The 23,809-nt window shown below is 39.6% G+C and overlaps 1 protein-coding gene across 2 annotated transcripts in view; it reads right to left on the bottom strand.

Moving 5' to 3' along the window:
• Positions 1-3,191: 3,191 nt before the first annotated feature.
• TBCK (TBC1 domain containing kinase) overlaps positions 3,192-23,809 on the bottom strand; it is a 1,512,759-nt gene continuing 1,492,141 nt past the window's right edge. For both annotated transcript variants that reach the window (XM_044061297.1, XM_044061298.1), the window contains one exon: positions 3,192-3,914. In XM_044061297.1, the coding sequence (XP_043917232.1) occupies positions 3,804-3,914 (111 nt within the window). In that variant the 3' untranslated portion in view covers positions 3,192-3,803. The remainder of the gene's footprint in view (positions 3,915-23,809) is intronic.

Raw genomic sequence — 23,809 nt, 5'->3', positions numbered from 1 at the left:
AGGGAAAGCTCTTCACATGATGCTGTAAAGGCACTAAGAAAATAACATATAGGTTCATAGGTACTAGGCTATTGGCCTTAGGGCCTATATAAGTCTAACCAAAAAGGTACCCTGGCTTTCGGCACCCAACAAAATTATTTTCCTGTGCCCCTGTCGAGCAGAGCCACAGAAGTGATCCCCGGGGTGAATCTCCTATTTCCCATCTAATCATCAAGATTTTTCTTGAACAGTGCTAATGAGGAGCTTTGTTTGATATAGATAGGTAGTTTGTTCCAGAGTATTGAAGTCTCTGGGACAGGAATCTATCCCTCCAGCATGTTCTGTTTATTGTGGTGACAAAGTTTAGGTCCCTAGAGTGTGTAGCTCGGAGGGATTAGGATTTCAAGTGGAGCATGTTCAACAGCTCTGCTTTTGACATAGCTTTGTATGTTAGGCAGAGATCGCCTCTGAGTAGGTGATATGCGATGGAGTAAAGCTGCAGTTTTTTTAGATGGTCTGCATAGGGCATCTGCTTGAGGCTGGTAATCCTCTTTGTGAGGTATTTCTGTGGCCTTTCCAGTTGTTGTAGATGTCTTGTGAGGTACATACCAAAAGGGGCATCTATAATGGGTCTAATGAGTAGAGGGGAACAATGACCTCTTTTTTCCTGGATGAGAAACCTTTTGTGATGAGGTGTGGCACATAGAAGGATTTCCTGACTACTGTGGTGATGTGATTATCAAAGGAGAGACTACTGTCCACCTGTGTCCCAAGGTCTCTTATCACACTTTCGGTATTAAGTAGACAACTACCACCTATGTGGTAGCATCTTGGCTGCAATGAGCATTATTAAAGATATCTTCAGCTGGGGGATCACTAGAAAACATGGATCATTTTTCAGACTGTGCCTTAAAGGCAGCAAGAAAAAAGCATAAGAAAGACAATGTTGTGTCAGAGGGGGATCACTAGATACCAAGGATAATTCTTCAGATCATAGCTGTACCCTCCTGCCTCACACAGGAGATATTAGTCCTTTGTGCCACCACTAGACATGAGGAATATTCGAAAATATTACCTAAGTGTTGTAAAAAAATATGTACACTAAAATGGGGAAAATATTTCAAACCCTGCAGCCTTGACACGGAAAACAGCAGCATTAACCCAGTACACTAACTAATCGATTAGTGTAACAAGGTTTATTTCACATAAGAAGAAGTATGAAAGTCTAATATTTAGTATAATTCAATGATTGCAATAGTCCATGAGCTATTAGGGAATGGGTAATATAACAGGCAATTTTTTTTAATTTCTCCAAGTCTTTTGGGTTTCTAATACCATGACAGGAATGGACCCCATTCCTAAGTCAAAGTATGATTAACGTTCATGAAATTAGTATTGTTTCAATCTTTGATGTTAGCCAGAAGTGCTATTCGCAGCACCCGTAATGTGCCCAGTAATGACTCCTTCTGCAGTTCATATGGAGTTACATGCATTGGTAACATAGCTAAATACGATTGTAAATTCTTTTTATAAGACCCTTTGCTCCTACTACTATTGGAACTGTCTGGGTATCTTTCTTCCATATTGCTCTCGTTTCTGCCTGCAGATCCTGATATTTTATGACTTTGTGTCTCTGTACGCAAGACAATGTAGTCACTGGGTGTCGCAATTTCAATGATCAATGCTACTCTTGTCTTCTTTTCTTGGACCACTACATCCGGTTTTCTAGCATCTATCTTTTGAAATGTTGGTAATGGATGATCCCAAGTGATGTAGACGTCTTCATTTTCTATGATGCCTTGTAACTCATGTTTCCAGTGTTTGTCAGCCACTTCAGTACCGTAATGTGTACACAATCCCCAGTGCAACAGTCTTGCCACATTATTATGCCTTTCAGTATACAGTCCTTCTGCCATTTGTATGTCGCAACCAGTAATGAGGTGTGCAACTGTTTCCAATTCGGTTTTACAAAATCTACATTTGTCTGTTTCTCCCACATGGACTTGATAAACTGTGTATGCAGCTCACTGTCTTGGGCCGCCAATATTAACCTTTCATCTCTTGGTTTGAATTCGCCTCTCCTTAACTATTCCTGTCTTCGTTCCTGATCACCGTGAGGTTCTTCCAGAAGTTTTCTATACTTGCAACTATATTTATGTTTTTCCTCATTTCTAGCCTTCTCATCTGGTCCTTCACCTTATATTCTTTCTTTTGTTTTTTGGCACATTCAGTTGCTGACAGGCAGCAGTATGAGTATCTCCATGTAGGGAAAGGCTTCAGTAGAAAGTCAGGAGGAACATTAGGCAACACCATGGAGAATTTTTACAGTATTACTTGGACTAACTTAACAAAGATATTGGGGGATTTCTACAAAATCAGGGAAAGGTTACGAGGTAAGTCATGTGCGTGTGTTTGAATGTTTCTATGAGTGTTGAAGAGTGGATGTGGGGTGGTTGTGCCAATGTATGCATGGGATGCCAGTGTTGATTACCACAGGAAAGTGCTGATTTACACTTGCAGTAGTTAACAGTAACTTACAGCCACGCAAATTAGACAATGATGAGCTTTTTGCTCATTGCTGCCAAGATGCCACTGAATCACAAATGTCTGCATAGTGAAAGCAGATCCTTTATAATGTGCCTCTTACCACCTGAATCCCCAGGTGTGAATGTGTATTTCTCTTTGTTTGTATGTATCTCTGTGTCTAAGTGCATGTGCACATGTTTGTATGTGTGTATGTGCGCACAAGCTCATTAAGTGCACTACTTGAATTATTTGTTCAGCTGCTATATAAGTTTTATATTTTAGAAGTAAAATACAACCTCCCAACACCAAATGCATATCCAACACCAACTTTAAAACATAAGGTGGAAGAATTACTGTTCATCAAAAATATAAAAAATAAGTTTCAATAATAAAACAAATGTAAAGCAATATAACAGAAAGACCACTTTTGAAGTGCAATAATGTCTTCCAGAATGGATTCTACCAGGAAATAAAGGACTTTCTAGGGGTGGGTAGACCCCAATGCTATCCTTAGGTGGATTATTTTCCTGACCAATCAGCGTGCACGTTTTGGAATATTAATGGGGGGGGGGTCGTTGTATAATGCTTCTTTAAACATGTTTAAAAATGAAGCAACAAACCAGTTATTAACACGGTTGCATCCTTTGTGATGTTTAGTACATTTGCTGAGTGAAGATTCCATGTAATTTGCATTTATAGTTTTATTTCATGAAAAGTCTTGGTACTCAGAGCTATTTCTCATTACTGCAGTTTTCTTGATAGTCCTTGTATTAAAGCAAAGAAATATAAAAGCCAGGAAAATATATTACTGGCTTCAAAATCCAAACACATTTACTAATGCCAACTGTTTTTCTAATAGCATCACAGTTTTACTTCAGTATACAAAGTTAGTGGTTTGACACAGCAGCAGTTAACTACCGCTTAGAAAGGTCATAGTTCTAAAGAGTAACTGTTCACAACAGTGAAAAACAGACAACAAATTAATAATCCCAAAAGCAAGAAACAACATTTCAGATTTTTTTAAGAGAGTGGATTTCAGGAAAACCATCTTGCTCAGTTTTGCAGCTTACTCTTCTGCTGCCTCACCCTGTGTTTGAGGACTGCCTCACCCTGTGTTTGAGGAAGAGCATGAGAATATGTCCATGTTGTTTATTACACAAAATAACGATTGAGGTACATAATGACTCATTACAGTCTTTGATTGTGGCACATTTTCTGCTTATCTGATGATGAAATTAAGAGAGTTGTTTATGTTCTGACTCTACGTATCTGATTACAGGCATTTTGCTCACTCCTTTTCAAATCTGTGGAGAAGGGACTGTCAGTAGGCCCGTTGGTTTAATCTTGTTGATACCACCATCTAAAATGCAGACTCGTGGGTATTTTTGCTTGACCAGGTAAGCAGCAAACTGAGGAGAAGGAAAAAAAATCAGAAAATAAGTAACAAGAAATTAATGACTTCAAAAATTTTCAACAGATGTTGGCTAATTGAGACTTAAGTCCACAATACTGAATGCTCATTCAATATGAAATGTTCCTGTATAATCAGTTTCATTCTATACTGTCAGCTCACCTTCAGTGGAAAAAGATCAATTTTGATTGCTCAATTTAAAACTAAATATAGCCTTCAAAAGATAAAAGGTTATTTAACAAAACGATCAAGAGATGAATAATCCTGCTAAAGTATTGTGTGTGTGTGTGTGTGTGTGTCTGGGGGTCATCACTGTGACTGTTCTGAAGTTACTGTGAATCAAAAGTCAGAGGTAATAGACACGCACATACATCTTCCACTACAAAGCCAGGCGAGTGCTTTCATATGGTGGAGCTTGGTAAGGCACAAAGAGCACATTAACAAAGCCACTCCTGTGGAGTAAAGGGATAAAGCCCTGACTGTGGCTCAGATGACCCAGGTTTGATTAGCAGCTTGGATGACTAACAGAGCTACAGGGATCCTGAGTGGGAAGGCATTTACCGATGACACTCCCTTAGGGGAGGTGTAGTTCAAACAGAAGGAGTTGCCCTTGAATGTAACTGAAAAGGGAGGCAGGGAGTGGGTAGCGCATATACAGAACCCTTCACATCACACTACTGAAGCAGAGACAGCCAAGACCCCAGTATGCCCTTAGGATCCATGACTGGCCCCAGTAATAGTGGAGTAAGTCCAGGGGTACGAGATAAGCTGGTTTACTCAGTGTGGACATGGAGCACAGGGGACAGGCCAGTTAAGTCCCAAGGGGGACAAGGCAAAAAAAAAGAAAAAAATTAGATCATCACATTAACAAGTTTCTGTTAAGACTGCATTTCTAGATTTAGACATACATGTGTTTAATGTTATTCCTGTTTTGACGGAATTATTAGATGAACTTTTGAGACCATATATGTTTTTTGCTAAGGTGAAAGTGGAGGAGCAAATGTAGACTTGTCTTTTAGTGCTGAAAGAAAAGCATTCACACTACACATTAAATTGATCAGTCTACTGTTACACTTTACCAACTGTACACTTGCTAGCAGCCTAATACAGCCTTATACTCCCCTAACTGCTCCTATCCCATTCCCTAGTCTGTCCGTCCTTATCCTATAGCCTGCTCTTAGTCCAACCACTTGGTGGCAGCACACTCTCCTGCTGACTTTTCACCACAGTTAACATTTCTTCCACCCCATTATCGAGGTATCACATAGATCAAGCCTAACCAAAGTTAGCCTACAGCTCTGTCGCTATCAGAATACCCAGTGTGAGGTACCTTACCCCAGTGACTTCTTGCTTGTCTCTCTATCTACATACATAAGGCCCCATCTAATTCCCCTGTTGCCCAACTTACCTCTAACTGCTCCCTGCTCACTGATTGTTTCTTGCTGGTGTCCTTCATCCCATTTGGCTCTACCCACTCCATTCCCCCTGAGGGCTCACTCCACCCCCCTACCCTGCCCCCAATTTCCACCTGCCCCCACTACTCCTACACTTATATCAGCCTCAGGTCCCCTCCCCCCATCAACCAATCAGGTTACTTCTCATCATTATCCCCTCCCTTTCTCTTCCTCCAATACTTAATTTCCCCCTCCCCCATTCCAACCCACAAGGTCCCATAGTCATTACTATACTCCTCCCTGCTACCATCTCATAACCCCCTCTAATTCTACCTCCTCCTCCACACATACCTTCCAACCATTCACATATATCTAAACACACGTCTCCTCCACTGTCTCAAATCCTTCTCTCTCTCACCATACTTCTTCTAATTCCCCTATCCCATGCTACCTCTTATTCCTCTCACAAACTAGCCTCTTCCTTCCTTCCTTCTTTCCTATCCCCCACCTTGTCCACAAACTCCCATCCTCACCCCTCCAGATCCCGCTTTCACACCATATCCTCCTCTCTACTGCAACAAAACCCACTTCACTACATCAAGCTAAAACTTTTTCCCTCCCCAATAAAACGCCAAATACCTAAAGCTATATTAAACATACCACAAAACTCAAAGAATGAACCACAACCTCTGCTCCCTTTCCCTTTTAACTACCTAAGCTTGGCAGGTGACATACACCCCAACCCAGGCCCTACTACCAGCAGCAATCCAACTCCCCTTATTGTTACCAATATTACCAACTCTAAATGTCTCAAACTTATAACCGTTAATGCCCAGAGCCTAAAAAACAAAATAGCCCAGTTCCATGCCTGGCTATGCCATACCCTTCCTGACATAGTAGCTGTTTCAGAGACATGGCTAAAACCCAATATTTCTGACTCAGAAGTCCTTCCCCCTGGATATCAAGCCCTCACGAATGACCGCCTACATAGAAAAGGGGGAGGGGTAGCATTAATTTACTCTAGCCTACTCTCCCTCACTCCCTACCAAAACCCTATTCCTCAAGTCAACAACACCGAACCAGTCACAGGAATTTTCAAAATAAATAACTATAAAAGTATTTGCATTATAGACCTCTACATCCCTCCTGGGAATAATACCTCTACACTCGACTATGCTACTATGGGCCTCTACCAATATTAAACTTGAGACATACATCCTAGGAGATGTAAACATTGACTGGAACAAAATTAATAACAATAATTTCTCCAGCTCAATCAACCTATTTAATTTCAGTCAACTTACAAATATCATTACCAGACCCAATAAAAAGAGCCCCCCCAGGCTCCATACTTGACGGGATCCTAGTCTCTCACCCAAATAAAATCTCCCATACTGGCACCTTACCAGACTCCATTAGTGACCACCTGCCAGCTTTAATCCATAGAGCAACCCCCACCACTCCTCATCAACACCAATATATCCACACACAAAACCTCACAAACTTTAACCCCACAAACTTCTATAATTCTCTCAAACTAATAAACTGGGATAATCTAAAAACTCTTCCTCTAGACCATGCCGTTAAATTCTTCAACTCTACCTTCTTAGATACCCTTGACTCCCAAGCCCCCCTAGAACAAAACGTATAAAAAGCAATTCAGCCCCTTGGCTTACTAAAGACACCAAAATACTTATGAAACAAAGAGACATGACCTGGAAAATTTACCAATGCAATAAGCACCCTGATACCCTTCTAAAATATAAACAACTCCGTAACCTAGCCAAAAAACAGGTTATACAGGATAAAAAATCATACTATACCAAACTACAATCAAATCACTCCAAAAATCCCAAACAATTCTGGAATTCCATCAACTCTCTTCTCAACCCAGGTACCAGGACAAATCCTTGCCCTGACACTACTAAGTCTGACCCAGAAATAGCCACACTATTCATCTCCTTCTTTATTAACTTTATAGCAGAACTCATCAAGACCTTCCCAAACAACATCTCCCCCCTCAACTCAAACCCCCTCCCCAACCAACCACCCCTATCTCTCCTCCCATCTTTCATCTCAAACCCATTTCCACCTCATACATACAAAAACTCCTCTCTAAGCTTAAGCCTTGCTCCAATGTCCCTGACAACATGCCCTCACTCTTTCTAAAACCTGCAGCAGATGGAATAGCCATCCCCATTATCATTCTCATTAACAGATCCATACAAGAATCTTATGTCCCCAAACTATGGTGTGCAGCCTTTATCCTACTCCCCCACAAAGGAGACAAAAATGATGGCATCTCCAACTTCCGGCCCATAGCCATTCTCTCTCCTATTTCAAAGATACTAGAAAAATGCATCCACCTCCAGCTCATGCCTTTCCTTATAAATAACTGGCCTCATCTGTTGGATTTGTGTTTGCTGGTTATTTTTAATTCCTGGTTCTTCGTCACTTGTATTTCTCCACCATGGCTGAGAGGAACCCAGGTGTCTGTTATGAGGATTTTAAAAAATTACAAGATTCGGTGCACTCCCTTACTCTTTTGGTGCAGCAACTGATTCCTAAAACTTCTAACACAATAAGTCATGATACTACGGATTTGGATTTCAATGTGACCCCACATGTTCTAAGGGAGCAGGGTAAAAAGAACTGAACAATGGGTCACCATTTGTTCCTTCCGAAGTCCCACCTTTGTGGACAAATTCTCAAAAAAACAGTAAAGGTAACAACGTTAATGCTGCCCATGGTCACGGCTTATCGAACAATACGCTCGATTCCTGGTTACTGAGGAGTGTACCATTTGAGGAACAACCCGAGGGAGCTGACAGTAACAAGTTCACAAGTTTTGAAAACAAACTACTTGAATACAAAAAGGTACAACGAGAAAACAAATACCTTTTACAATGTATTAATTCTCGCCAGGTCCCTAAGGGTTTGCGGACCTGGAAATTTCCTTCCGGACTTGTCCAGCATTCTCTTTTTCATCAGGAGTTACTGGCACTTTTTGACCGACATGGGTGTGAACTAATGGAACTAATGGTAAAGTACAACCAGGAACGCTTGGACGCTCTGTCTCTGGAGGTACACTATTTAGACCAGGGCATTCACAGGAACGGATTTCATGAAACTTTCCGTTCTCAATATGAAGCTATCTACAGACAAGTAGATCACACTGCAGCTATTATAGCTAGCCATAAGGCTAGAAAACTTGAGAGACAGGAAAGCCTATGCAGTCGGCAAGGCTTATCCTGCCCCTCCATCTGTAACAGCATATCAGGGTTCATATCTTGCGGCTACGGAGACTGATACAAATTTTCAAGATGATGTACAGGTCCCTTTAGATGAGCTGGGATTAAGGAGATCCGAACGCTTAAGGAACAGAAGATTCCAACCATGGAACCCCTATCCATCAAGGCTGGCTTGGAATCAGAGATAACAGAGGTGACTTTTGCTATTAGAATATCTGTTATAGTGTATAATGCTACTAGTGATTTTAAAATATACAACTATAGTAGCAATCAGGTATTCACTGAACATGCTGACTTTTTAAGCAAATGCTTTAATTTTGTTGTCAGCAAAAAACATGACATAGGTGAACTGATTGCTGACCTAAAATTATATACTAGAAATTTAAACCTTAAATATTTGCACAGAAATGATGTTGGTACTGACTATATTTACAATAAAAATTCTTGTAGGATACAGAAATGCACAGTATGTTTAAAAACTATGAGGTTGCTTGTGAAAATGATTTTCGTTATTTTGTTGGTCAAAGAGATGATGTATCCAATCTGTCTGATTCTGAAAGGATACTATTAATGCAACTGAGGGGGTTTAAGGATCTTAGATACATGTACCCTGACAAGGAGGGAGGCATTGTAATTTTCCAAAGGGATGACTATGTACAAAAGATGTTTTAAATATTATACAGTCAAACTTATAGTGAAGCCTCCCTTAACCAAATTAATATTGCCTATAAAAGGATAGACTGGGAACTTTTTGACCTGGCCACACAGGACCAAATTAATATAGATGAGTATAATTATATGACTACTGATGACCCCAAGATTCTAGTTATTTATGGGGTCCCTAAAATTCACAAGGGACTGCTCAACCCCCCACTTCGTCCTATTGTAGATTCGGGGTGGTCAGAAACAAGTTACATTGCTAAATTCTTGGACAACTTCTTGAAAGAGAAAGTGACACAGAAATACCACATTTGTGCCGTGATTCCTGGCAATTCTTAGAAAAATGTAATGAACTGATTGCCTTTGATAAAAATGCAGTCTTTATAACAATAGATGTTAAGGATCTCTTTAGTTGCATCCCACATTCTACAGGATTAGACTGGTTTTCTGATTTTCTTTCTGATGAGTTTGGCCTAGAACAAGAACTTGTCAATACCTATACACATTTAATGGAAATTGTCCTTAATAACAACTACCTGTATTTTGAAGGCCACCATTTTAAGCAATGTGAGGGTGTAGCCATGGGATCCGCTTGTGGACCCCTATTTGCTAACATAATTATGGACCAATGGGAAAAGCATTTTCTTTTTTGTTCACAGTATTTTACATACATTCGTTTATACTTAAGATACTTGGACGATTTGTTTGTGGCATGGGTTGGGCCTAATGAGGCTACACCAGCTTTCATCGATGACCTCAATAACAGTACCAACTTTCTAAAATTTACTTACACTGTGCATGAAAAAGCAATTCCATATTTAGATGTGCTTATTTCTAGACTAGGGGAGGACCACATTAAGGCTACAATTTATAGGAAGCCTACTTATTAGAATACCACACTACACTTTTCCAGTAGCCACCCTATGCACACAAAGCATGGCATTGTCAAAGGCCAATTGGTGACAGCAGCCCGTATGAACACACTTTTTGATGATTTTTTGATCGAATGTGATACTATGTGTAATACGTTTTTAGCTAGGGGGCATCCGACCATGTTTGTTAACTCTATTAAAACAGAGGTTATCCATAACCGGAGGACAGGTTTATTTGTCCCTATTTTAAAATACACAAGGGACTATGATCAAACCTATGTACAACCAATTTACACTAGGGTTAAAGATGGCACAGATATGATTAGTGGAGACAAAAGTTACACAGTGCAGCCCTTGTCCAATGCCGTCAAGAGTAGAAAATCTAGGTTTAACAAGTATGGGGAGCAAAGATGCTCCTTTATATGTACTTATACTGAGGACAATAATCTAATACAAGATATCCTCAGGAAGAACTGGACGATGGTTATGCAGGACCAGGACCTTGTAGACATCCTAGGCAGTACCCCACAAGTCACCTTTAGAAAAGGAAAAAATTTGAAGAACCTATTGGAACACACTAAGCATTATGAAAAGCAGGGTCAAATGTCACCTTGTGGAATGTGCCAACAATGTAAATTTATTTTAAAAAGATCTAAGCTTAAAATTAGGGAAAAAGATATCACCCTAAAAGGCAAATACAATTGTTACACCCAAGGTGTTGTATATGCTGCCATCTATTGTCAATGCCAAGCATTTTACATTGGCAAAACCCAACGTAGGTTAGGCCAACGTATTTATGAACATATGTATGAGGTCAAGCAAAACAACGAGAAAAATGCCTTATATAGACATATTAAAAGTTGTTCTCAACATAGTTTTAAATTTAGTGTGCTGCAACAAATTTCTAGTCAATCTGGGGAGGGGGCTTGGAAAATACAACGGGAAGAGAAAGAAACCTGGTAGCAACTTTTTTTAAATGCTGGCTCTCCCCCAAGGTTGAATGACACGATTTCAATTACTAGTAAACTAAAAGCATTTGACAGGTGACCAGGTACTATACAAACCTAACTTCCCTTTTGTGTATGCCTCTTTGTTGTACTTAATAGTAATTTAAAGTAATTAGGTAAGCCTAGGTATGACAAAGAAGCATCTGATCAGATTCTCAATGAATTTTTCTTTGTGTTAAGTACGAGCATTGTTTCTGTCTTATTTTTAAACAATATTTATTTGGTTTATAATAATTAATTTGTTTTACAACAAACCTTTATGGTTGTTTTTAACTCTGAAATAATAATATTTTGAATTCCTTATGGTTCAAACTTTTGTTAGGGAGACTGGTAGTTGCTTTTTGGTATTTTATTGTTAATATTTAAATATGTAATTATTTCATTTACCAATTATGCTAATCATTGATTGATTAATTTATTGGGTTTAATACCTATGTATATAAGTAAGGGGGTTACTTGTTTTAACTGTCTGATGAAGTTTGGTCACAGGTACCAAACGAAAGCGCTTACTTTGTGGTAAATAAAAGTTGGGTCGTGCAGCTGGTGTTCCTGGCCTTGTCTGTTGGATTTGTGTTTGCTGGTTATTTTTATTCCTGGTTCTTGGTCACTTATAAATAACCAACTACTCACCCCACCTCAGCATGGATTCCTTCCCGGCCACAGCACAATAACTGCTCTTCACTCATTCCTAGACATAGTAAACCACGCCCGTGACTCTGGAGAACTAGTATCCACAGTCCTTCTTGACCTCTCCAAGGCCTTTGATACTGTCTCCCATTCCCACCTCCTAAACCACCTTTCCAATCTTAATCTCTCACACAATACCCTCACCTGGTTCAGCAGCTACCTCTCTGGCCGATCTCAGACCGTGAAATGGAAAACAGGCACCTCAACTTTCCTTCCAACCCCAACCGGAGTATTCCAGGGTTCCATTCTCGGTCCAATGCTCTTTAATATCTTTATTAATGAATTCCATGCAGCCATTCCAGACACTAAGATAGTTCAATATGCAGACAATTCAACTCTAGTCTGCTCTGTTCCTAACCTCCTCGAACTCCAAATAAAAACTCAAACTGCTTTTTCTACTACTGAGAACTGGATGCTTCATAACCACCTCTCTCAAAATGCCATCAAATCCAAAATTCTACTGTTCTCTCCCTCTAAATCTCACCCTCTTGACAAGACCTCCTTCAATATTATCAGTCATGCCAACTCCACCACAGAAGTTGTTCCTTTTGCCAAACTTCTTGGAGTTACTATTGATGAACACCTAAAATTCAATACCCATATTCAGCTAAATATTAAGAAAACACATCAGAAACTTGGCATGCTGTATAGAAACTCCCACTTTCTCACCCCTTCCACAAGACAGACCCTCGCTACTACCTACTTACTAGCATCTCTGATGTATGGTGCCCCCCTATTAATCAACCTATCTTCCTCTGTCTCTTCTAAATTGGAAACCTGTTACAACAACTACGCAAAGTTCGCCACCAAGTCCAAATACTCTAACCACCACTGCATACCTCTCCACCAGCTGCAATGGCTAGAACTACCTGGACTACCTCCAACTCACTACAGCCCACCAGCTTATTTTCAGGCCTACTAGGTGTCCTGCACTCACAAATGTCTTACCACTATACACCCCTAACAGAACTCTAAGATCTGCCCACCAAAATCTAATTTCTGTACAAAAACCAAATCGTTCCCCAGATCAACTTCTTCAACCCAGCTCCAGTCTTATCGCTCCAATAACAAGAAATGCAATTGTACTCTACCTACCTAATCCTGCCTAACACATGCACACATCCATACAAGTAAAGTTTCTTCCCACCTTACCCAATATAAAATCAATCTTATCTTCTGTTCTCCTACAATTGTGACTTTAATACCCATCTCAGATGTTTTAAAACCTCTATACTATGATGATTCTGTACTACTGTTCTCTAATGTACAACCTGTAAATATGCATTGTATATTATACTATGTTGCTATTTTACTTACTTATGATGTGCTACTTGTTTAACTATTATAATGTCTACTTTGTTTTATGGAGCTTTTCTCCCCGGGCCTCCACTGAAAACGGGCTCCTTGAGCCCAGTGGACCTCCCCGGTCATCAAACTGGAAATAAATAAATAAATAGTTTCATGATATAACTAATTGAAGAAATTGTTCTGAAGAGAGCTGCATATTTGTTAAAGAAACAGACTGTATAATCTATATTTTATCCCACCAGATGCCAAAGCACAAAGAGCACATTACCAAAGTTAAATGGAATTACACCTCAGAGTACAACGAGAACTGACTTACTAACAATCAAGTGAACCTTAGGAGGGGAAATGGCCTTTTGGTAACCTCACAGCAGTCAATGCCCAACTTACAGTCACTTCATATTCAGGTCATTCTCTTACTCTAATCATCATCACCGAGTCTGACCAATGGGGAAAAAGGATTTGTTAAAAATATGTGAACCCTGGGAAAGAAATGCTTTGTCTGAATCACTGCAGCAGCTATAGAGACAGTCACTGGATGAACCTTTATTGCAGAACACATAATCCAAAGCAGTACCCCAATATTTTATTACTGACACACAAAAAAACAAGAGTTACACATGTAAAGATGATTACATCATACATAATGGCGTTCTTTGTAACAAGGAATTATCTTAGGTCTGTGGCCTGAATGCCGCACAGTTTTGTAGCAGGTGCACTGAAAACTGAACATTAAATATTTTTTAGGATTAAAAATGGTTGGAATTTGGAAAGTAACGGAGTATAATTTGTCAGTGGCACTCTGAAGAATTGTTATTCTGTGAGATCAGATGTCAGAAATTGACAAATATGAGAATGCAAATGTCAGACTCATAAAAATAATGTTTTAGGTGCATAGGTTCAGCCGCCTAGCATACAACTTAACTATCCTTCAAAAAGCTTGTTTGCTATAACCCATTTTGGCATCTTTCCACTACCTCTATTAGATCATAATTATTTTTGAAGAAATTTAATGAATTATTCCTGCGTGTAGGGTAAAGCTTATTCTGCAATCTTGGCAGTTGCTAGATAATGTATGTTTCACTTTTTTCTATTACTGATATTAATTTTCAGTCTTAGGTTTTCCAGTCTGGTGTGAGCTAATCCAGTGATGCGTTTCAGGCAGACTTCTAAATAGAATTCGATGAAACATTATCTCACATAGCAGGCAGAATGACAATTGTTGCAGCCTACCTGAACAATTCCAGTTTTTAACATGTTTTTTCTGTTAAGGATTCATTAAATCAGAAGGATTGCAGCCCCAATACCATCCTTTGGTTGAGTAAGTTTTCTTCTAACATGGATCAATCTCCCTTCATTTTGGTGTGGATTGTCAGTTAAGAACAGAAGGGGGAATGTCTATTCCTCTCTTTATAAATGCTGCTCTATTAATACCATCAAGAGTGTGGCTATTTCTATAAACAGTACTGGATCTAACAAGGAAACTTCACTTTTACTCAAGATGCCCTCTGGAGCTGAGAAGAGTACATCGATAAATACACTTCTGATTTCACAAAATTTTCTAGTAACACTAAAACTATATGAATATGTGTAGGCTGGCATTCTGATCAATCATTATACTTTTAGAAGGGTCACCCACAATACTGAAAAAAAAAAACTTTATCATTAGGGACTGAAATGCCACCTGCTGGAGAAAGATTGCTAGCTTTTTTACCCTGTCCAGAGTAAGGCACTGCCTTAATTGTATGTACTCTACTAAGGCTGCAAAAGGAATTTTCTGCTGTGCAGAAACATGGGCCCGGTGCTTCTTTACTAACAGAGCAGGCTCAGGGTATCCAGGTTCAGGATGAGAAGCTGATCATGTAAATGACTCAGCAGTTGTTCTAGTAGCTATGCATGGATCAGGCAATTATCCAGGGAAGGATAATTACACATGTATTTTAGCATGAAGGCCACTTCAATTTGGTAAAGACCCCCCTGGAAACAGCTGCCAGTCCACAGCAAGGAAAGGAGTCACAAACTTTCACTTGAAACATGAGAAATCTGCTGGAAGGCTTGAAAACCCAAATATACTAATAGATATCATTCAGATAAAAGGAAATAGTGATTGGCATCTTACAAGGAATGAGGGACATCACTATTCAGAAACTTCATACTCTGGCACATTTATTGAGACTGAAATATCCAAGACTGGTCTCCACAAGTCTAACTTTGTTGAACCAAGAAAAAGTATGGAATAACAGCCTGTTCTTTTAAAAAGAAAAGGTACTCTCCCATCACTCATTTCATTAACACTTTTCTTAAAAGGAGTCTACACTTGGAAAGAAAAAACTTGCACACCTACGTTACAGGTTGAAAGAAAGGTTCTAATAAGAACTCTGTCTTGCAAACTTCTTCCAATCACAATTTTTTAGTTATGCTCTTTCATTACCTAAAGAATATTAAAACACTTCCCTTGTGCTCCTTATGGGGGTCATGAAGTAGCTAAATAGAACAATGACACCTTCATTCTGAGGAAAAGGGAAGCCCAAAGAATAATTTAATGGAATAATCCCTATCTGTGGAGAAGGGTCTGGAAACTGAAAAACGTTTGTCCATGAGAACCCTCTCCCACTTACCTCTGGCTGCAGGTCAGTCTTTCCCACACAGACACAACACATCTTGAGCAGCTTGGCTCTAAAGGAAAAGCACTGGCTGAAAAACATCTTGTTACAGTAGAGAAACATCCTGCTCTACCCACCAAAGGCAGTACATTGTGATGATAAATAAAAAAAAATAACCCCTTACTCTTACCATCAAGACTTTAGCTCTGAACAAAAGGTACCTACATGGATCATCAAGGCAAAAGGAAAGTATAGTAACACATTTTCAGTGTTACAAGCTTTAAAGTTATGCCTGCCTCAAACAACAGTATGCAGATAAAACAACTAAGCTGCATGGCAAGCACATTTTAAACAATGGAAGAAATTTACATACTGGACTTAAAAAAAATACTGGCTGTCCATGCCATTTTTGGTATATAATTAGTAATACCAGTGAATTCAAAGCATTAGAACTGGGAGTGCCAGCACAGTATCTTTGAATGAAGGCACATAAGACTTGATTATAATCATTTTTTTTAGATTTTAGACTAGGACAATCAATATGCTCCATATCAGGAGAAAGGGAAATGAACCAATGACTGTCACTGTCAGACACGATATAAACACTATACAAAGATTTTAAATCCTTTGTAATCTGGCTACTTTAAAAGACGCTGAAGGGAGAGGGTCATTTCACAACAAGTTTTCTCGTACAAATCTATATTTCTCACTTAAAGTATTTGGTCCCTGATTTTATAAAGATATCAGCATTTTGGTTCTTCTAGAGGAATACCAACTAGCTTCTTCCCAAATGTTTGCTGTATCTAGATTCATACTTACCTTTACTATACAAAGAATCAACAAGGGGGAGACAAAGCAGCAAAAGTACGTCTGTTAATTTTCATATGTGTTGTATAGGTTAATGATCACTGGGGCGTTTTTAAGCTTAACTATGCATCCCAAATCTCTGACTGGTTCTGGTACCCTTGGTAAACGCACCCCTGCTAAGTGTAAGCAGGAATTTGGGAGAGAAAACATTTGCAAGCAGGGACCTGGGAGATGAACCACTTACAGCTTGGGTGTGTCCATTAGAGACGTAGGTGCCAAACCATAGGTGGACTTCTTGTTCCCCATCCAATTGTCCAAGTTACACTTGAACGGTTAGGGAGGAACTCTGGTTCACTTGGATAGGGAAGCCTGTTCCAGAGAAGGTGTAGTCTCTGGTAAACCTAACTGACTCTCCAGCAATTCCTATTTATATCACAGGCAAGGTTCAAGTCCTGAGAATGGGGAATTCTGGTGCTGTTTGTTTTGTGGATATGCAGGAGGCCCATCAAGGGTAGGTCCAGCAATGCCATGTATGCCAGGCACAGATCTCCCATCAACAGTCTGAAAGAGACAGAATACATGGATAGGACTTTGAGGCAGGATGTTACTTACACACTATATTCTTTTGGTAAGGATCCTTTGTGGGCATTCCAATTGTTGGATGTGCCAGGTTAGGAACATACCAAAGGGGGCTTTGTACTCAATCTGAGGTCTGATGTATACGGAATACAGATGACATCCTTGGACCTAAATGCCACACCTTTGTTTATTAGTTTTACAACATACATGATTTCCTCACTACCGCAGACACAACATGATCAAAAGCTAGACTGCTGTCTATGTGAGTCCCCAAGTCCCTGACTACTGGGTTGACTTTTAGGGGTGTATTGTCAATATGATAGCTACAAGGACTGGATAACTTCACAAAGGATGTCATTATGCATTTCTATGCATTTAGTTTTAGTCCGTGGCTCTAACATCTGTTATTTGTCTGTCTCAATCCCTCATGGAGAACATAAGTGTTGGTAGTGGATTCTATGACTGCTCTTAATTTGCAATCATCTGTAAATCTGGTTAGTCAGAGGCCCTTGACAATGGCCTTGTCTTCAGGGAAGTAGATACCAAAAATGGGTGGCCCCAGAACAGAGCCCTGAGGGACTCCACTGGGGAAAAGCATCTTTTAGAGGTGGACTCCCCAATTCTAACTTCTTGGGTCCTGTCTATGAGGTAGCTGGCTATCCACAGGCTGACATAAGGGTTTATACTATTATATATATTTACTAATTATTTATTATTTACTACTATATTAGAGAGAGTTGTACATTCCCAACTACTTCGGTACCTCTTACAAAACAACGTAATCTCCAAAACCCAGCATGGCTTTAGATCATCCCACAGCACCACCACAGTATTACTATCATTTACAGATATAGTTAACCCCAATAGAAACAAGGGACTATTTGTATCTTCCATTGTTTTAGACTTATCTAAAGCCTTTGACATGGTAGACCATAACATTCTTCTCCAAATTTTATCTACCCTAAGCCTCAGCCCCTCCACTATATCATGGTTTACTAGCTACGTGTCTGGTCGACAGCAGGCAGACCTATGGCATGACCAGCTGTCCCCCTGCTACCAGTATCCAGAGGTGTCCCTCAAGGATCCATCCTTGGCCTACTATTGTTCTCACTATTCACCAACCAAATCAGTTCTTCCTCACTCACAGCATCAGTAGTACAATACGCAGATGACATCACACTTATAAGTGCCACCCCCACATTAAAGAAACTGCAAATCCTCACCCAAAACACTTTTACTCTAGCCGAAACATGGTTCACAAACATCAAACTTATTCTTAACCCCAAAAAAACTAAATTAATTATTTTCGGCCCAGGGCATGATCCCCCCCTCAACAACACTTTCACCATTCACTCCAAAGATAACATTCAAATCACTCCAACTGCACATACTAAACTGTTAGGTGCAGAAATAGACAATAACCTCAAATTTGACATCCATATAGCACAAACCATTAAGAAAGTTAATAAAAAACTAGGACTTCTCTATAGGAACAAACACTTTATAACTAAACAAACCAAAACTACTATTGCAAGAACTCATCTCTGATCCATCCTTCTCTATGCCTCCCCCATCCTTACTAATCTCCACCAGAGTGATCTGATCAAAATGGAATCTTGTTATAACAAAATAGCCAAGTTCGCTACTGAAACCTCATACAAATCCCACCACCGTCTCGCCCTTAACCAACTCAATTGGCTCAAGCTACCTCAACTACTTCTGTTTAATCGACTCACAATAGCACATAATCTCTTCTACCCTCCAGAAAACCTCCCTGCACTTCAAAATATAATTAACCCCCACATCCCTACCAAAGCCTTACGATCTAGTTCTCAGAACCAAATAAGCATTATCAGACACAAAAATGATGCTGGCAAATCTCTCTTTGCCTGCACTATTGCCAAAATGTGGAACTCACTACCTAGCCAAATAACCTCCACTACCTCCACTATTCAATTTAAGAAACTCCTGAGAACCCACTTCTCAAACAATTGGCTTTGTTCATGCTACTCCCCAGGTTAATTTGCACCAATACCATGTTCAAGGATTCTACTAAAGGTCCCCTAATTCCTTTCACTGTAAAGCTTAATAATCACTGGTTATTAATGTAACAAAATATTGAGAATACGCATAACTTAGAAAGAAAAAAAAATTGTGTGTTTATATTTTATATAAACCCTACTACTAGAATGCTGTATGCTGATTTTACTAATGGAATTGTTAATCTATACATAACTTATGTTTCTATGGAACCTATATCTCTGTATGATATTTTTATGTAATTTCTTTATGACATGCTATTGGAGCTTTTCTCCCCAGGCCTCCGCTGAAAATAGATATGTGTCTAGTCGGACTTTCCCGGTTAACAAATGTAAAATAAAGTACCTGACCTCTTGCGTTTGTCAACAATGCCTGAGTGGAGTATTGTGTCACATACCTTGACCAGGTGAAGGTAGGCACAGTGAACCATTTTGCCCTCATCCACCGCTTTGATGACCTTCTCAAAAAAGTCCACCAAGTTAGGTAGGCATGACCTGCCCATCACAAAACCAAACTGGGCTGGGTCCAGTGTTGGGGCATTTGATATGTTACTGATGATCATTTCCATGATAATTCTTTCCACAACTTTGCATATGAGACTAGTGAGACTTATGGGTCTATACTTTCCAGGGTCTGTAGATGACCCACCTTTGTGCAGAGAGATGATGGTTGTTGTTCTCCACTCGTGAGGCACAAAGCCTGTTTGGAGGCTACTGTAAAATTGCAATTCCAGAAGACCTGATACATCATATTTTACGCTATTTAGAAGGCAACTTAGGATACTGTCTGTGCCCTTCGATGCAGTGTTCTTGGCCTTACAGAGATTGAGGACTTGTTCCATAGTGATAGTTGGGGGGAGTTATACCTGATGGTATTTCCTGAGGGGAAGCTGGTGGGGGAGAGAGGGGTAAAGTTAAAGCTAAATTTGTCTTGCAGTAGGTTTCCTATATTGTCTTGTCAGTTAGTGGTGCCATTAACAATCAGCTCTGCACATAAGTGAGTAATACCTTTGAGATTGTGGACACAGCTTAAGAATGCCTTGTGGTTGCCCTTGGCCTGGGAAGCCAACTTTACCTCAAATTTGGCTTTGATGACTTTATTTGTCCTCTGAGTTATTTGTTTAGTTTAATGAGAGCAATTTATCCTAGTAGGCATTACGCCTCCTAATTGTTGCCATGTCTTTCTTCCTTCCTTCTATTACACTGCCTATTGATGATATGATTCCACCAAGGTGGCCTGTTTTTTTTTTTTTTTTGAGTTAGGTGTGTACTTATTCCTAGTGGGTACGCAGCTATTAACATGCTTGTATAGGATTTCTGTGAATAGTTCCACTTAGGCAGCAGTGTTCTAAGGGTTTAGGAGTGCTTAAAATTTTCCAGATTATCATTTTTTAGTAGGAAGTTAGCCTTAGAGTAGTTATTTAACATTTCAGGGTTAGCCGAGGTTCTGGATTTTATTTTTACTTCAAAGGAAACCATTTTGTGGTTTGACCTTACCGGAGATGACATTACACTTGAGAGTATGTAGCTCTCTCCCATATTAGTGAGGACCAGATCCAGTGTGCTTGCATCATGGTTGGCATATTGACAGTCTGGTCCAGGGAGTTTGTGTTTGCAAAATCAAGGAATTTCTGTGTGTGTACATTTGGTGTTGTATATGATTCCCAGTTAATAGTGGTGTAGTTAATGTTGCCCATGAATATTGGATTGAGTTAGATGGTGAGTGTTTCCCTTAATCTTAAATATGGGATATGGGTTTTCTGGGTCATACAGAGACCTATAGCTTGCAGGGAAGTGGTATGAGATTTTCCCTGTGGTGATCTGAACATGGAGAAGCTCAAGCACATCATCCTGCTTGACCAACCTTAAAGTATATTTCTTATGTAAATCAAGACACCTCCACCTTTAGTCCCTACCTGTGTAGGAGCTGGTCTATATGTGTGGAAAGCATTATTGCCTTGCACTCCTGGGGTGCTATTCACAGTTTTAAACCCTGTCTCAGTGAATGCACAGATTCCAGCTCTCACTAGGGTGAGGGGAGCTTGTAGGGAGTGGAATTTTGTGTTTAGATTTCTATTACTGAGCAGTAACACCTTAAGATTTTCTTGATTTGGATTTGCTATGTTGGAAGTATTTTCATTTTGCTGTGCCTAAAAAGGCTCTATGGGGAGGACAATGTTTGAGCTAATATTCCAAAGCCTAGAGGGAAGATGTGCAGACCATCCCTGGCAAAGCAGTGTGGTCTGTTGACCATCTCCTTCTACATTGCCAAATACTACATCCCATTAGAATGACTCTAGAATCTAAGCCAGTTGTTAAAGTCAGTCATCTTCTGTTCATATTGTGGCATTACCCAAAAAGAAGGTAGATTCCTGCTCAGTGCTAGGCTCATACCATCCTGGGACACATATCCCAAGAGCTCCATGATGCCTCTCTTCCTATAGACTAGGGATGTATGTCTCAGGGTATTTACACCCACATGGACTATAACTGAGTCATACTGGTACTTGTGGTCCAATGACCTGATCCCATGTCTAATATGGTCGATCATGGCCCCTGATAAACAACTGACCATGACTTTCTCCTCACTCAGCCTGGTGAGTGAGATATCAGTATGTCTCACAATGGAGTCTCCAATGACTAGAATATTGGGTTTTGTGGTGCCTTGTCTTATGGACTTAGAAGTACATGCTCCTTGAGATGTGGCTGTATGTGTTGATATGGTGTTGTTTTGAAAAAGTGCATTTGGGGCTACTGAAGGCATTTGTTATATGTGCTTTGTCTATGAGGTCTTTGGTGTTTAGCAAGGTTAAATTTAAGTGCCTCAGCACATGTGTGTCTATAAGTCTGCGTTATACTGTGTGTGATGAAAGCAGTGGGTTTACTACTGACAACCTAATTGACATTACAAGTGCTTTTATGTGAGAGCTTTGCCTCCAGTGACACTATGTAAATAAATCTCTCACATACCTTAACAGTTTGCTTTAGAACTAGCTGGTTGCCAGTAAACATGAGGCAATTTCTACATTGTCTCAGGATGCCCATATCCACCAAGTTGGTAACAAAGACATCAGGGAAGTTCATATCCATGGCAACAGGCCCTTTTTTAATGACTAGACAGTTAAGGTGAGAATGTAAAGTCAAGTCAGGAGTATCTGGTTTTCAACTCTGGGGGAAGGGTTTGTCATTGTAAAGTAGTCAACCGTGAGTGCATAGGTATTGGTGAATTTCAAGGGTGCTTTTATGGGAAAAATGTCAAATCAAGGTGCTTACATCTGTACTGCCAAACATTTGAGAAGAAACTACGAAAGTAGACCCTGATGATTTATGGATGATGTATTTAGGTAGATATTCTGAAGTTATGTTAGACAGTAGCTAATCAAGTAGTACTTCACTGAAAAGGAAGAATTAGTTTTGTCAAGAATGATGACTATTGGGGATTCAACGGATTGGCTACTATTTGCAGACTACTAGTGCTAGCTTCACTATAGTTTCACACGGCTTTGATACAATGCCCCTTTGCTGCTTCTCTCACCAGAAGCAAAACAGTATCACTAATTCAAAGATGACAAACAGTCCACAGGCTCTTTGGTGATAAACAGTCTTGTCCTAGATTATGGATGGGTCTATAGACCAATCAGGAAGGCTCCCCACAGACACTCACTGCCTAGTTAGAGACAGTCAGGAATCAATGCCCTCTGCTCTCTGCTCCTTCTCTCACCAGAAGCAAAACAGAAGCACAGATTCCAAGCTGGCACCTATGAAGCAGTTATCATGCTTTACTTTCTGTGTGACTCACAAGAGACACAGCTCTGGTTTCTTTCCTAGCTTTACTATGAAATAGACAACAGAAAACAAAACACAATGTAATGAAAATACACCACAATATATAAAATAGAAGAAAGCAATAAAGCAATACAAATTAGAAGAAATATAATGAAAAACAAACTAAGCTTTCCCTCATGGCAGTCTATCATTGACTGTCTGTAAGTTTTTCCAATTTTTGCTCACACACTACAAGTCCATTTCCTAGCAATTAACTTGGACTTTTTTTTTTGATGGTTCAGACATGATAAAATCAGCAAGCCTCAGAGAAAGTGGAATGTCTCACAGTGAAAACAATTTCTTGTCAGCACAATTTTACATACATGCAAGCACATAAGGACAAGCATTTAAACAGATGCTCAAGTAACAGCAAGAATTTTGCTCCAGCTTGAAGAAAGATTGTTCATTCTTAGAAAATGAAAAGACAGACTGTTCTCCTTCTGTTCTATCACATTCAGGAAAAAATAATTTGAAAGCCATGACGGTCCTAAAAAGTGCTGCCTAGTAGACAACTTCTGTCATGCCTCTAAAAGACCCAAGCAAAATTAGCCCCCAAAACAAATTCAAAATAAAATTGCACAATATGGGATATAAAACCAAGGAAAATAATGGAATCCTACCTAAACAATGGTTGAAATATGCTGCTAGGATTTTCTTTGCTTCTGAATTTAGCTAGCAAGCCATTGGTGTGGCTTGTAACCACAGGTAATGAATTAAGTGGCACAAATAATTTTATAGCTTTGCACAATACTACCACATAACATTACATCACATGCCATCACTGTGCTACACTTGATACTGTAGTAACATTACATCACATGCCATCACTGTGCTACGTTTGATACTGTAATAACATTACATCAC

The sequence above is a fragment of the Protopterus annectens genome, chromosome 2.part0, assembly GCF_019279795.1.
Source record: "Protopterus annectens isolate FY-2018-M chromosome 2.part0, PAN1.0, whole genome shotgun sequence".
NCBI classification, from domain to species: Eukaryota; Metazoa; Chordata; order Ceratodontiformes; family Protopteridae; genus Protopterus; species Protopterus annectens.
Note: the sequence above shows the minus strand (reverse complement) of the source record. Positions and strands in the feature narration are given on the sequence as shown.